The sequence below is a fragment of the Urtica dioica genome, chromosome 12 (genome assembly GCF_054948205.1).
Source record: "Urtica dioica subsp. dioica isolate 48M chromosome 12, U.dioica_male_clone48M_v1_H2, whole genome shotgun sequence".
Classification (NCBI taxonomy): domain Eukaryota; kingdom Viridiplantae; phylum Streptophyta; class Magnoliopsida; order Rosales; family Urticaceae; genus Urtica; species Urtica dioica.
The window spans coordinates 5,659,988-5,676,858 of NC_142767.1; the positions used below are offsets into that span (position 1 = coordinate 5,659,988).

At 40.2% G+C, this 16,871-nt stretch overlaps 1 protein-coding gene across 2 annotated transcripts; it reads left to right on the forward strand.

Annotated features, from left to right (window-relative positions):
• The first annotated feature begins 885 nt into the window (after positions 1-885).
• LOC149378765 (glycine-rich protein-like) lies at positions 886-15,965 on the forward strand. Of its 2 annotated transcripts, none has more exons than XM_089603735.1 (3): positions 886-939; positions 14,751-14,856; positions 15,260-15,965. In XM_089603735.1, exons 1-3 carry the CDS (start codon positions 934-936, stop codon positions 15,562-15,564), a joined length of 417 nt encoding a protein of 138 aa, XP_089459861.1. In that variant the 5' UTR covers positions 886-933; the 3' UTR covers positions 15,565-15,965. The 2 variants fall into 2 exon arrangements, with proteins under 2 accessions (XP_089459861.1, XP_089459862.1); XM_089603736.1 differs by having other exon boundaries at positions 15,263-15,965.
• The last annotated feature ends 906 nt before the right edge of the window (positions 15,966-16,871 follow it).

Consider the following 16,871-nt stretch of genomic DNA (forward strand, 5'->3'; position numbering starts at 1 on the left):
AGCTTTGTTTCAGAAGATTTGAAAATGGATATGGAATTTTAATCGCTTGATTTTCGAGGAATTGGTATATGCGTGTATTCTTGGTTTTGTTATGATGACTTTGTTTTTATTTATATTCGCATTTAATGACAATAGGGGTTGGCAATTCAACGCGCAAAATCAGCAAGATTTTAATTTTGATTCTCGGTTAACGAAGGATAATATTGTCTCTTCAATCCAGTTAATGTGGTTTATTAGTTATATATTTTAAAAAATAAACTAAATATTGCCTATTTTCACAATCTCATATTTTCAATTGGTTACTATAATCAAGCTCCCTTATGTTTAATGGTATATTAGTCTTTTATCATTCCCTTATTTACGTTTATTTATAGACCTTCTGGCATTTGTTGGCTTTCTCTCTAAATCATCAATACTATGTTAGAAAACTGGGTCTTAATCAGAACAATAACTATCTGAAATACGGAGTCTTAAGATCTATATGAAGTTATATTTCGTGAAAAGATCTATATTACCTAGATACACGACATATATTCTGATTTTTTATATGAAGTTATATTTCGTGAAAAGTGATCAATAGACATTGATAAAAAGTCATCTGTATTTAGTTAAGTTAATTAGTGGACATATATATATATTAGAGATCCAAATACATCCAGTCTATTGCTGCAACTAAGATTAATTTGGTGTCACTCAGTCGATGGCAATCAGCTTGAGTGCCATATATTTTTGCATATAGCTTAAACTATTGGTGGTTGATATAATAAATAGTGAAACAAATGGTCCAACGCCCAACCAACGGTGGGCTTACTTATTTCTCAACTTGCAAATTATGCCCATACCAAGCTATAAATATAGTTACCCCGATATCTGTTTTTCAGTCCTCTCGTAATAAGAGCAGTTTGTAGTTGCAAGAAAAAACATATAAAAAAAATGACTTCTAAAGAAGAAATGCGGAAATGTGTTTGGATCTAGAGAGGAATAAGAACTCTCTATTGTGATCTCTGTATTTCTGAATCAATTGAATAATTACATCGTCTGTAAATGGGTTTATATATACAGTCTACATTCATTCTCTTCAGTCAACTATTGATTGACCGTAACAGAATCCAGCTGGCTTAACTGACTCCACTGGCGTGCTGAGGTGGCTTATCCAACGTGGACACTTCTCTAACACTCCCCCTCAAGCGAAAGGGGGACTCCTTCACCGTGAGCTTGTCTTTCAACTTGCCAAATCGCTTCACTGACAAGCCTTTGGTCAAGACATCAGCTGTCTGTTCCAGCGTTGGGACATAGCGAATTTCAACCTCTTTTCTGATCACCATATCACGCACAAAATGCACATCTATTTCGATGTGTTTTGTTCTAGCATGAGCCACTGGATTCGCTGCAAGTGAAGCTGCACCCATGTTGTCACACCACAATATGGGCAGTCTTGGTAGCTTAACGTGAAGCTCACTCAGCAGTGACTTTATCCACAATATCTCAGCTGCAACGTGTGCAAGGGCGCGATACTCTGCCTCCGTGCTAGACCGAGCGACCACATGCTGTTTTCTTGAGCTCCAAGACACTAGGCATCCACCAAGGAATACACAGTAGGCGCTCGTGGATCGTCGGTTGTCTGGACAACTAGCATAGTCCGCATCAGCAAAACACGTGAGTGACAAGACTGGTGCTGGCCGGAGGTGAATACCATGTGTGATGGTGCCCTTGAGATACCTTAGTACCCGTTTACAAGCGAGCCAATGAACCTCAGTGGGGCTTTGCAGGAATTGGCTCAGCTTGTTTACTATATACGCGATATCTGGTCTGGTGAGAGTCAAGTATTGGAGAGCACCAATCACACTCCGGTATTGTGCTGGATCATCCATTGGCTCCCCCTCGACCTTGGACAACGTGTGGCCTGGAGCTGAGGGTGTAGAGCAGGGTTTGGCAGTAGTCATTCGTGCCTTCTTCAACAGATCGGCAACATACTTCGACTGAGAGAGGTACAGACCAGACTCATCGCGAAACGCCTCAACACCGAGGAAATAATGTAAATCGCCCAGTTGCTTGAGGGAGAAGGTACTGTGTAGCCTGGTGATTAGAGCGGTGACGACTACGTCATCATTTCCCGTCACAAGGATGTCGTCAACATAGACAAGGAACAAGATGATGACCCCTTGTGCACGGAAAATGAATAACGATGTGTCAGACTTGGAGTTCACGAAATTCCAGTCAAGGAGCACAGTCCGGAGACGCTCAAACCAGGCTCGCGGGGCTTGCTTTAGACCATACAACGCCTTTTTGAGCTTGCAAACATGGTGAGGTCGACATGGATCAGTGAACCCCTCAGGTTGCCACATGTAGACATCTTCAGTCAAGACCCCATTCAGAAACGCATTGTCAACATCAAGCTGTCTCACACGCCATGCATTGTGAACGGCAAGTGTCAGTACAATCCTCACTGTACAAGGTTTGACCACAGGACTAAAAGTCTCTGAGAAATCAATGACGGGGGTCTGTGTATAGCCTTTGGCAACGAGGCGTGCCTTGTACCTGTTCACATTACCATCCGGACCATATTTGAGCTTGTAAACCCATTTATTTCCAACAACATTGAACGTTGGAGAGAATGGAATTAGATCCCAAGTCTCATTTCTGTGGAGAGCAAGCAACTCAGCTTTCATAGCACCCAGCCACTTAGCATCAGTAAGAGCATGTGCCACTGAATGAGGTTCTGACGGGCCAGGATCAAAGGCCATTGGATGCCGGTCCACAACAACCAGAGCCTTGGGCTTGAACACTCCAGACTTGGACCGAGTGGTCATGGCATGGGAGTGAGTTGTGGCAGGTGGTCTGTGCAGCTGAAGCATGCCCGGCTCACTCACCGTGGGAAGTGGCGAGATAACACCAGGTGAGTTGGGGACACGGTCGCAGGGTCTAGGTAGATTAGGGGTTAAGGACTGAGACAGGGTAGTCTGTGGTGTACTGGCCTTTTCTGAGTCTAAAGAAGTGGGGTTAGAGTCTGGTGAGGGTACATGAGTAGAGAGGTCAAGAGGAGCACTGTCGGAGATAGTCACACCTGTGCCACTGGAGGAGTGATGAGGACACAACTGGAACTGAGACCAAGGAATTATTTCAGGAGTGACATCAACAGGAGGACACGCCTCAGACCCAAACAACTCATTATAGGGAAAGACCTCTTCATCAAAGACGACATTACGAGTTATGTACACACGACCGGACTCAGATAGACATTTGTATCCCTTGTGAGATGGACTATAACCCAAGAAAAGACATTTTGTGGACCTAAACTCAAGTTTGTGAGCATTGTAAGGACGCAAGTGAGGAAAGACTGCACAACCAAAAACCTTTAGAAACTCATAATCAGGGGGTTTGTTGAATAAGACCTGAAAAGGACTCTGACCACTGAGGACTGGGGTAGGAAGAACGTTTATTATATAGACAGCAGTTTGAAAAGAATCCCACCAAAAAGTCAATGGAAGTTTTGCCTGAGCTAGGAGTGTCAAGCCAAGCTCAACAACATGCCGGTGCTTTCGCTCAGCTCTACCATTTTGGCCATGTACATGAGGGCAGGGATGTCTCATTTGGATACCATGATCAGATAGAAAGTTTTTGAAACTCCGGTACTCACCACCCCAGTCACTCTGGACACACAAAATTTTTGAACTGAAGGCTTTTTCAACAAATCTTTTGAAGTTTTTGAAAACAGGAAATGCATCAGATTTCACTCTCAAGGGATATATCCAGGTAAATCTTGTGTGGTCATCCAGAAAGTGTATGTAGTATTTATATCCATGAGAGGAAATGTGAGGTGAGGGACCCCACACATCTGTGTGAATCAGTTCTAGTGGTTTTGTGGCCCTGGAGTTTGATTTTACAAAAGGTAGAGTATGGCTTTTTCCATATTGGCAGGCATCACACACATGGTTTGACTTTGAAACTGGAATAGTGAGATTGTATTTATTTAGAATTTTTTGCACAGTTTGATTTGAAGTATGACCAAGACGTCTATGCCATAAGTTCCAATTTGAGAACATTTTGGCTGTCAATTTATCTGACTCTACAAACTCTATGGGACCACATACAACAGTTTGACACCTACTAACTTGGGACTGACTACACTGAGGACACTGTTGGAATCAATCTAGGGTTTGAGAAAATAATTAACGCTTCGGTAAGCGGCGGAATTTTTAAAAAATTTCTTTTACAAGTAAAACAGTTTTTACTAACCTAGACAAGTGCAAGTACATGTAATTAAAAACCAATATGAGCTAGAAGTTTACTAACCTTTCTTGAAGATTGAACTTTGAAGAAGCTTGTGGAAAGTTTGCAACGCTCGTCTCCCCTCGCAGCACGTCTCTCTTTCTTTCCTCGGCACCTCGAGCAACCACGAAAGTTTCTATCACTAAATCACTCGAAAAGAAGGAATCAGTGAGTGGGCACTTTTAAACACTACGACTTAAGAACAAGTCTCGAAGTCGCAGAGCTAAACACTAGGTCGAGTGAGGACCTAGGTGCCAAGACAAGAAAAAATCGAAAATAAACTAGAGAGAGAGAGAGGATTTTCGGCCAAGTTCTAGAGAGAGAGTCTCTCAATCTCTTAAACTTAGGATGAATGAAATGTGAGGAAATGAGGCTCCTATTTATAGGAGAGGTCTCACCTTCAATAAGGTAGTTTCCTCTTCTATAGAATATCACATATTCATGAGCAATTTCCTCTTTTTTCCCTTTGAGACACTCGGCCAACTCAAGGCTTCTAGAAGCCTTGATTTGTTTCCTATTTTGTTCAAGGCCTTGCCTTGTCTCTCACTTGGCCGATTCCCACTTTCCTCTTGGAGGAAATTTGTTTCCTCTTTTTCTTTTGGCAAGTATCTAAATACATTTATGCACAAAATAAACTCTCTTTCTCTTAGGTATTTGGGCGCCCATTCTCATCTAGAAGGAGCTTCTAGAAGCTTCTTCATTTGTTCATGACAACATGAGAAAAGCCCATTAAGAATTTTCAATAAAATTCTTATGAAATGAAATTAATTCACAAGGCCCAATAATTAAGTTATGGCCGAGTGACATTAAGTCATCAAATGAACTTGTCAAAAAAATTTATTGACATTCATTTCATCATATGTCTCAAAAGACAAAAATACCCTTTTGACTATTTTCGTTCTTGTTTTGACTTAGCTTCCAGTTTAACTATTCCTATCGATATGATTCGTGACCGTGACCTCATGGACCCAAATGAACAAAGCTTGAGCTAAACACTTGGACTCAAAAGTTCACAAACCTTTTCCAAGTTTAGCTTAATGCAAACTGACTCCACTAAAGAGCTGACACTGAAAATCTCTCGGTTCAAATGAATTTGTTTTCTACTCAAGAATTCGACCTAATTATAATGAGCGGATCCACTGAATATTATCTATGTTTACCCTTCATGAATGTCATCAGCTAGTCGGGATTTACTAAATTACCATTTTACCCTTCTAGCTGTTATTTCCTCAACTCCTTTGTCGCTTGTGAATAAGTTAGAAACAATGTATTGACGAGGAGCTAACAAGTCACATTGTTTCATCCAAAAGAGTCAGGACTCAATTTGGACACTGGCCAGTTCATTTATTCACACTCCAAGGAACAAAGCATGAGGTGACATACATTGCATTTCAGCAATCTTGTACATGAATTCCATATCTATGAGAACTTCACAAAGTTACTCATGACAGACTCACAACTTAGTACTTCACCAATAGGCCTTGTTCGGAATCACATAGTGAGTCCGAACTTTGACTTTCTCAAATGAGAATACTAAGGTATGAAATGGCATGTCTCATTTCAGGATTAAGGTAAGCATGATGCAATTCATACATAGTGACTTCGAGACATAAGAGGTTAAATGGTTTGTTCTTATATTGTCCCTAGAAGTGCACTGGTCAATTCAGTATCTTCGGAAGATACCTAGAAGAACTATAGAGTCCCCAACTCTCAATGCCTCATAACCAGACATCATAGATTCTTCTAACAATCGTACTGAGGTCAATAGTCCTTTGACCCTAAGATTGCGAATATATCGTTTTAAGCAAACTACGAAGAGTTTGTTCATGCAAATCTACATTTGTCTCTTCATAAGTTGTTAAGTTTGTTTATGGACTAAAAGACTAAGGTTTTATCATAAAGCTTCAAACAAAGAAAGAATGAATGAACGTTTCAACTTTATTAATGAATAGATAGGCAATTACAAGCAAGAGTCTTCATGAGACTTTATTACATCAAATGTACAAAATAAAGACTACAACTCTTCTTGTGGGCACCATTGACAACAAACTCCCACTTGACTCAAAGAAGGTGTGTGTAGTCCTTCATGCCTAATCCCTCACGATGTTGGTCGAAGACCATGTTCGCTAGGGCCTTGGTGAATGGATCTGCCAGAGATCTACTTCACCTCCACGTCTCCGCGTTGCGCGATCTCTCGAATCAAATGGTATTTCCTCTCAATATGTTTAGAGCGCTTATGGCTTCGAGGTTCCTTTGAGTTAGCGACAGCCCCACTATTATCACAATAAAGGGTCATGGGCTCGTCGACGTTTGGAACAATTTCCAAATACTTAAGGAATTTTCTAAGCCATACAGCCTCTTTGGATGCTTCACAAGCAGCCACATATTCTGCTTCCATTGTGGAGTCAGCAATGCAAGATTGCTTAATACTTCTCCACACAACAGCTCCACCATTAAGGATGAACACAGATCCCGAAGTGGATTTCCTGGAATCCTTATCCGCTTGAAAATCGGAGTCGGTATATCCCGTCATAGTCAGGTCAGTACTACTTGACGAGATTCTGATGAGTTAGGTTGTGTTTCCGTTGGGGTAAGAACAGTTCTTACAGATGAGGTAGAAGCTTCCTCACCCAACTTTTCTTCAAGCACAATTTTGCTTCTAGGTTTTGCATCTTTCATAAAGTCCTCCTCGAGGAAACGAGCATTCGTGCTAACGAAAGTCTTATCTTCCTCGGGACTATAGAAAGTAAAACCTTTGGTTTCCTTCGGATATCCTACAAACAGGCACAATTCTGACCTACTAGCCAACTTGCTAGTCTTTTGCCTCAGCACGTGTGCAGGGCAACCCCAAATTCGGATGCGGCCAATATTCACTTTACGGCCAGTCCATCGTTCATAAGGAGTACCAGGAACCATTTTGGATGGAACTTGGTTCAGAATATAGGCGGCTGTTTCAAGGGCATATCCCCAAAAGGAAAGCGGGAGTGATGAGTAACTCATCATTGATCTAACCATCTCCATAAGAGTTCGGTTTCTTCTCTCTGACACTCCGTTTTGTTGAGGTGTGCCAGGTGCGGTAAGCTGAGAAGCGATAGCTTCTTCTTTAAGAAAGTCATCGAACTCTCCAGACATATACTCACCACCTCGATCGGATCGAAGGGTTTTGATCACTTTGCCAGTTTGCTTTTCCACTAAAGCCCTAAAGACCTTAAATACGTTAAAGGTCTCGGATTTGTGTTTGAGCAAATAGACAAAACCATATCTTGAGTAATCATCAGTGAAGGTAACGAAGTATTCGTATCCTCCACGTGCCTGTTGGTTGAGCGGACCACATACATCAGAATGTATTAGTTCCAGCAACTCAGTGGCTCTTCGACCCTTATCGGAGAAAGGTCGCTTAGTCATTTTTCCTTCTATACAGGATTCACAAGTAGGTAGTGAACCTATTGCAGAGGCTTGGAGTGGACCATCCCTCACAAGTCTCTTAATCCTATATAGACTGATATGACCAAGTCTTAAGTGCCAGAGGTATGTTGATTTTCTTAGATCGGAGGATTCAGAAAGTTTGATCCTCTTTGGCTCCCTAATTAGATCATTATCTATTTCGGTGTCTAAAAGAGAAGGTTTAGTGGGATAGATGTAGAAAAGAGCATTCTTCATACATGCATCAGTGAGAAAAGAATTATCAGGAAACGAAATACGAATTCCATTTTTAATGAACTTTAAACAATAATCTTGCTCACAAAGAAGAGCAACGGATATTAATTTCTTCCCAAAGGTAGGAACAAAATAAACATTATTCAAGTTTAAAGTGCGGTCTTCAAAAGACAGCGTCACGGATCCCACAGCCTTCGCGGACACCAGGCTCCCATCACCCCATTTGAAACAGAACTCGCCTTCCTCTAAGCTTTTGGTTTTCTTGAAACCATTCAAGGAACAACAAATATGGTTAGTAGCAGCGGAGTCAAGAATCCACGTTGATACATTACCAGCTACTAAGCATGCTTCAGTAACTAGTACAATACTATGTTCCTTTGCTTTGAGATAGGCAGGACAGTTCGTTTTATCGGCTTTGTGAGGTCTCTTCTTAGTTCCAGAGGCGGAGGCTTTTTGCTCGGTAGCATGTGCCTCTCCTTGATTCCTCTTTCTCTTATTGAGACCTATAGCAGTGTGAAGCTACTTCATAAGCTCGGTAACAGTGTACTTTAGCTTTGTAATGGAGTAGTTCAGCATGAAGGTATCAAGAGACTCGGGGAGAGTTTCTAAGATCATATCTATGATATTCTTCCCATCAGTCTCAGATCCTAGGATTTCCATTTCATTTAGGTAACTAATGATCAGCATCATATGGTCCCTAACAGGAGTCCTAGCCTTCATGCGACAGTTCATAAACTGTCGGACTGCTTGTAGCCTTGTTTGACGCCTTTGCCCTCCAAACATCTCAAGGAGATTGTAGAGCATATCAGCGGCAGTCTCGATGTCACGATGTTGCTCTTTCAGCACATTGTTCATAGATGCCAAGATATAGCACCTCACAATCTCATCGGATCGAAGCCAGGCCGCTAAGGCGTCATTGTCCTCTTGAGTTGAATCATCATTCGTTAGAGGAGGACGGGGTGGTGAGTACCCATTTGTGCTTGTTAACGGTAGGTATTATGTCGAGGTTACGTTTCGAATTTACGTAGTTTTCGTTTTCGAGTTTGATCGAGGAAAGAAAGATCGAGAGAGGGTTGAGAGACATATTGCCTATATAAGTTGAAACAAGTTTATGATTAGTCTTTGGTTTAGGATTTAAGTTTTATTAAGACTTTTGTAAAATCCAAAGGTGTTATAAACCAAACGATAATTTACTCCCTCAAGAGAAGGCCGCAAAAAATCTCCATTTATAAGTAAATGACACATCATTAATGCTAAGCCAAGATGTCAATACATCTATTTTGACTAGCCACCTTTTAAATTGGTTTGATCACTCACATCCTTTCGCAGAGCCTCAAGGGAGGATTACTAGGGATTGGGCCTAAGTGTGTAACCAACCACTTAGTCCAAAAGATCAGCTTTGAAAAACAATCCCCCAAGGGGAGGCCTTGTCATCATTGCATCACTCTCGGACGTAGCTCATTGAGCAATGATCGAAGCAATAACGCCTTGGAGTACTCACATTTAAGTGAGGGTCGCAAGAGCGGCTCTTTGTCCCACGTTATTGCATCTTTCACTAGTGTTGGGGATCGCGGGTTACAAACAACGAATATAACCCTCCCACTTAGTTTTTGGAGTTGGTTCATCGACTCTTATAAGTTCGGAAACAAATTTCCTAGTTAGAGAGCGACAGAGCGGACAACTAGAAGAGAATCCTAGATCGACATGTTCAGAGCAGTATTAGTGCATAAAGGCACAAGGTACATACTCGATCTTTTCCTATTTTCTATTTCGGGAAAGTGCGTGAGGGAAGTGTGAACTTCAACTCGCTCGAACACTTGAAAGTTTGAGATTACACATCTTTTTATTTTTCGGCTTGTCTACAAGGATACCTCCCATTCAAATTTTCAAGAGCATATAGATTTTGAACATATGTGATATAGATATAGTTTTGAAAACATTTTGAAAATTTATTTGATTTGGATGACAAAATATTTTCAAGTTTGAAAGTGAAAACGGTTTTTCAAAATTCAAACTAGTTTTGTAAAAATTCAATTTCAATTAAACTTTCAAAAATCAAACCATTTTAATCTTACACATCATGTTTATAATCATATGAAAAACATTTTTTCTCAAGAAAATTTTCTCATTAGAGTTCTATAACTCATGGTAGTAGGGTTTGAAAATCCGGATTTCTAAAAAAAACTGGAGTTTCAGACAGCCGCGCACCTCGGAGTAAAATCGCCATATCTGGCGGCTCCGATGTTCTTTTGAGCCGAAACCGGTGGCATTGGACAGAGGACAGACAGAGCTTTAATTTGATTCAAGAATCATTAAATTTAGATTTCTGAGGAGAGAGTTATGCCACTTTTAATGCGGGTTTACTCCAGCTCGAAGAAAAAGAAATAAATTAAAGCTTGGTCCTTTTTAAGTGCGAAAAAGAATCGAGTGTAACGGAACGTTTTAAGATGTTGTTTAAAGCTTTTATTTGTGTTTTATTAGCAGGGTAATAACATAGAATAAAAGAAATAACAACAAGCATAAAACGAATACGGTAAATAAAAGAAACTAGAAAGACAAAGTAACTAGTCACAAAATTTACCGAAATTTCTCAAACCTTTAAAACACGTTTTTCAATATAAAAAATTAAAAACTTTTAGAACTGATTCTAATGTGTTTTAAAAACATCCCAAACTCATAGAAAATCAACATGCTTTTTAATTTAAAGACAAGAGCATTAAAAAAAAAATCTAAGATTACAATTCTAACTTGTCACAAAATTAGTAAACTTTCGAAAACGATTTTCAAGCTCATAATTTTAAAAACATGTACATGCTAATCTTTGACCATAGCTCTGATACCATTTGTTGGAATCAATCTAGGGTTTGAGAAAATAATTAACGCTTCGGTAAGCGGCGGAATTTTTAAAAAATTTCTTTTACAAGTAAAACAGTTTTTACTAACCTAGACAAGTGCAAGTACATGTAATTAAAAACCAATATGAGCTAGAAGTTTACTAACCTTTCTTGAAGCTTGAACTTTGAAGAAGCTTGTGGAAAGTTTGCAACGCTCGTCTCCCCTCGCAGCACGTCTCTCTTTCTTTCCTCGGCACCTCGAGCAACCACGAAAGTTTCTATCACTAAATCACTCGAAAAAAAGGAATCAGTGAGTGGGCACTTTTAAACACTACGACTTAAGAACAAGTCTCGAAGTCGCAGAGCTAAACACTAGGTCGAGTGAGGACCTAGGTGCCAAGACAAGAAAAAATCGAAAATAAACTAGAGAGAGAGAGAGAGGATTTTCGGCCAAGTTCTAGAGAGAGAGTCTCTCAATCTCTTAAACTTAGGATGAATGAAATGTGAGGAAATGAGGCTCCTATTTATAGGAGAGGTCTCACCTTCAATAAGGTAGATTCCTCTTCTATAGAATATCACATATTCATGAGCAATTTCCTCTTTTTTCCCTTTGAGACACTCGGCCAACTCAAGGCTTCTAGAAGCCTTGATTTGTTTCCTATTTTGTTCAAGGCCTTGCCTTGTCTCTCATTTGGCCGATTCCCACTTTCCTCTTGGAGGAAATTTGTTTCCTCTTTTTCTTTTGGCAAGTATCTAAATACATTTATGCACAAAATAAACTCTCTTTCTCTTAGGTATTTGGGCGCCCATTCTCATCTAGAAGGAGCTTCTAGAAGCTTCTTCATTTGTTCATGACAACATGAGAAAAGCCCATTAAGAATTTTCAATAAAATTCTTATGAAATGAAATTAATTCACAAGGCCCAATAATTAAGTTATGGCCGAGTGACATTAAGTCATCAAATGAACTTGTCAAAAAAATTTATTGACATTCATTTCATCATATGTCTCAAAAGACAAAAATACCCTTTTGACTATTTTCGTTCTTGTTTTGACTTAGCTTCCAGTTTAACTATTCCTATCGATATGATTCGTGACCGTGACCTCATGGACCCAAATGAACAAAGCTTGAGCTAAACACTTGGACTCAAAAGTTCACAAACCTTTTCCAAGTTTAGCTTAATGCCAACTGACTCCACTAAAGAGCTGACACTGAAAATCTCTCGGTTCAAATGAATTTGTTTTCTACTCAAGAATTCGACCTAATTATAATGAGCGGATCCACTGAATATTATCTATGTTTACCCTTCATGAATGTCATCAGCTAGTCGGGATTTACTAAATTACCATTTTACCCTTCTAGCTGTTATTTCCTCAACTCCTTTGTCGCTTGTGAATAAGTTAGAAACAATGTATTGACGAGGAGCTAACAAGTCACATTGTTTCATCCAAAAGAGTCAGGACTCAATTTGGACACTGGCCAGTTCATTTATTCACACTCCAAGGAACAAAGCATGAGGTGACATACATTGCATTTCAGCAATCTTGTACATGAATTCCATATCTATGAGAACTTCACAAAGTTACTCATGACAGACTCACAACTTAGTACTTCACCAATAGGCCTTGTTCGGAATCACATAGTGAGTCCGAACTTTGACTTTCTCAAATGAGAATACTAAGGTATGAAATGGCATGTCTCATTTCAGGATTAAGGTAAGCATGATGCAATTCATACATAGTGACTTCGAGACATAAGAGGTTAAATGGTTTGTTCTTATATTGTCCCTAGAAGTGCACTGGTCAATTCAGTATCTTCGGAAGATACCTAGAAGAACTATAGAGTCCCCAACTCTCAATGCCTCATAACCAGACATCATAGATTCTTCTAACAATCGTACTGAGGTCAATAGTCCTTTGACCCTAAGATTGCGAATATATCGTTTTAAGCAAACTACGAAGAGTTTGTTCATGCAAATCTACATTTGTCTCTTCATAAGTTGTTAAGTTTGTTTATGGACTAAAAGACTAAGGTTTTATCATAAAGCTTCAAACAAAGAAAGAATGAATGAACGTTTCAAGTTTATTAATGAATAGATAGGCAATTAGAAGCAAGAGTCTTCATGAGACTTTATTACATCAAATGTACAAAATAAAGACTACAACTCTTCTTGTGGGCACCATTGACAACAGACATCACAGAATTACAACCCATACTCTTACACTTTGGACGTTTTGACATATACAACAAAGAATCACTACAAGAAAGTCCTGACTTGACACAAGAATTTGACCTGACTGAATTTATTGACTCACAACTGAGACTAAGACGAGAAGACTTGGAAGACTCATCACTCCTTGTGGATCCATGTGACAACAGATATAGACCATTCCTATGCTCCCCTTGAAGAAGATGCCTCCCTGTTTTGAGATCCTTGACAGCACAAAAATCACGGTAAAATTCAACTGAAACAGCAGAGGTCAATTTTGAGATACTTATGAGGTTCTTTTTAATGTCAGGTACTCTTAGTATGTTGTTCATTTTTAGCTTGGTGTGGTTATCTATGGGAATGACAGTTGAACCTGTGTGTGTAATCAGCAGTTGCTTACCATCTCCCACCATGAGTTTTCCTTTGCCTCTGTACTCGCTATTGAGCTGCAGATTCTCCAGTTCCGCCGTCACATGATCAGTAGCGCCAGAATCAGCGTACCAGCAAGGATCTGAAACAGTCTCAGGACCAGCAAAGAACGCAGCAGCTGACTTGTTCTGTGGTTGTTGAGCCTGAGATCCATCGCTGCCAGTGAAGCTCTCATCAAGGCGATGCCAGCACGCTAGAGCTGTATGACCTTGTTTGCCGCAGATTTGGCAGGTTGGCCTGGAGTTTGTACCTCGTCCACCTCCATTAGACCTTCCTCTGCCTCCACGACCTCGTGGCTGGAAGGCGTTTCTTCCTCGTCCACGAGAACCACCAGATCGATTTTCTGTGAAATTTGCCATTGATTGGCTTGAATCTATTAAGGCAACTGAGTTTTGTTGCTCAATTCTCATTTCTTGCGCAAGAGCCATAGCTTGAATCTCCTTAATAGAGATCTCAAAGCCTTGAATCTCAGACATCTGAAGTCGATTGTTGACGAGCCCTACAGTGACGTCATACTCTGCCGGAAGACCAGTCAGAATCGCCGTGATCAGATCTGATTCGGAGAGAACCTCGCCAGCCAGAAACAGCTGATCTGCTATTCCCTCCATCTTCGAGAAGTAGTCTGAGATCGACATCGCTCCTTTCAACGTCGTTTGCAATTGAATCTTCAAAGGCATGAGTCTTGCCTTGGACTTTACTACAAACAACTTCTCTAGAGCTAGCCACACGCCTCTGGCTGTGTCGATTCGAGTGACATTTCGGAGAATTGAAATTGTCAAAGAAGAGAGTATCCAACTGAGTAGAAGTTGATCTTCACGATTCCAGATCTCGAACTCTGGATTCGGAGTCTCAACTTGCTTTTTCCTTGCTCATCAGTGATGACGAAGAACTCTGGAGGACACACCTTAGTTCCGAGGATTATTCCTTGAAGATTATGACCTCTAATGGCTGGAAGCACTTGAGATCTCCAAATGAGGTAGTTGTCTTTGTCTAGCTTGACGGAAACTCCAGTGCTCAGTGATGACGCAAATGGAGACGAAGCTTGACGAACAAGAGGATTTCCAAGTGACGATGAAGCCGAATCGGACGAATCGATCGCCATTGAAGTGCTCTGATACCAAGAAGAAATGCGGAAATGTGTTTGGATCTAGAGAGGAATAAGAACTCTCTATTGTGATCTCTGTATTTCTGAATCAATTGAATAATTACATCGTCTGTAAATGGGTTTATATATACAGTCTACATTCATTCTCTTCAGTCAACTATTGATTGACCGTAACAGAATCCAGCTGGCTTAACTGACTCCACTGGCGTGCTGAGGTGGCTTATCCAACGTGGACACTTCTCTAACATCTAAGATTTTCCTGCTTGCAGGTCTTTTGCTCGCGCTTGCTTTTCTCATCTCCTCAGAGGTTTCAGCTAGAGACCTTGCTGAGACTACCGTTGACAGGAAACAAGGTCCGTGTTATTATTCTGTATATGTCTATATACGACTACGTTTACATGTGTATATAATATACATATATGCATATATATGATTAATATTAAAAAAATAGTCGACCGTTATATCGATATTTGGTTGCTTTCCACCGGTACAAACGTAAATATATTTCTTTATTAAATGTCAAAGACGGTATCCTTCCAGCAAGTGATCATACGATAAAAAAGAAAATATACATTATCCTTAGGAGAATGATATATATTGTATTTTTTTGTCTAAAAAAAACCCCAAATTCCTTACTCCTGTCTTAAAGCAAAAGAAGTAGATTACATATCAAAATTATAATGAAAAAACAAAAACCACACACAATTCGCAAAATTATAATAATACACCTTGCTTATGCGTATTTCATATCTGCAGCAGAGACTACTGACAAATCAGAGAAAAATGGTGTGACCGACCAATTCGGTGGCTACCCTGGCGGAGGATATCCCGGGGGTGGTTATCCTGGCGGAGGATATCCCGGGGGTGGTTACCCTGGCGGAGGATATCCCGGGGGTGGTTACCCTGGCGGTGGAAGACGGGGTGGCAGGTATGGTCGGGGCGGTGGCGGGCGGCGCGGGGGTTGCTACTACGGTTGCTGCCGGAGGAGCTACTATGGAAACGGGTGTTCCAGGTGCTGCAGCTACAAAGGTGAGGCCGTTGATGCACTGCCTCACAACTAGACGCCCAACTCCAACTTCAAGATCCTTCCAATGTATGTAATATAAGCCATGTATATGTGTGTGGTTGAATAAGATGGCGTCATCATCATATCACTATGGTGATGATGGTGCGTCATGTGTGCTAGTGCTTGCATGTATGTATTCTGCTTTGTTGTGTGTTGAGAGAGTTGGTGTGGATCATGCTTTGCTGTTAGCTATATTTAAATATCATGTGGTGAAAATGAAGTTGACATGTCTATCTACTTGTGTTGTATTGACATAATTACTGGTATTTCATGTAGCTGTTTTGCCGAAGCATATTTCTTACACCATCAAGTCGTTTATTAATACGATCAAATGAGCGAGAAAGATGAGAGTGTTTTTGTGGATCAAGATTGATCGGGGATAAATGAAACAGTACATATAGCTCGGAAATGAAAGAGTTCACAAATTAGACAGTACAAATGATAGAGCGGGAAAGGAAGTTAATTGGGTTAGTTGTAACTAACTATCATCTGTACAAGGTTATTGCAAAAACTAAACGATTCACTTATGATACAAAAAAAAAAAATTTAAAAAAAACTTTCTAATACTTTCCCTCAAGATTGAACAAAGAGATTCTTAAAGTAGACGTAGGAGAAGAAGCTAAGAAAGGGAATGAGGTTAAGCGGTCCACGCAATAGTGCCGAATAAACGACTTGGAACTTGGAAGGGGCTGAAACCTGTGCTCCAGTTGGTGGCGTGGTTGTGGAAAAATTCAGCTTAGCTCTTTTCCCAGCTGTTCGGGTGGTCACCTACAAGGAAGAGAAAGAGGTTTCCAAGGGAGCGATTGACTACTTCCGTTTGTCCATCTGTTTTGCGGGTGATATACGCTACTAAAGTTGAGCTCCGTGTGCACCATATTCCACAAATCTGCACCAGAAATTGCTAATGAATCAGATGTCGCGGTCAGACACGATGAAGGTGATGAGACTGTGGAGACGGTAGAAGTCTTGAAAGAACAATTGAGTCACGTTCGGTCTATTTGTTGGCTTTGATGCCCACAAGAAGAGTAGTATATATTACTTATATGCATTTGATGTAATAAAATCTCACAAAGACTTTTGCTTGTAATTGCTGAATAATTAATAAAAAGTTGAAACTTTCATTCATTCTTCCATGTTTGTTTGAAGCTTTATGATAAACCTTAGTCTTTAGTCCTTAAACAAACCTAACAACAAATGAAGAGTCAAATATAGATTTGCATGAACAAACTCTTCATGGTTTGCTTAAAATAGTATATTCACAATATAAGTATCAAAAGGGCTATTGATCTCAGTATGATTGTT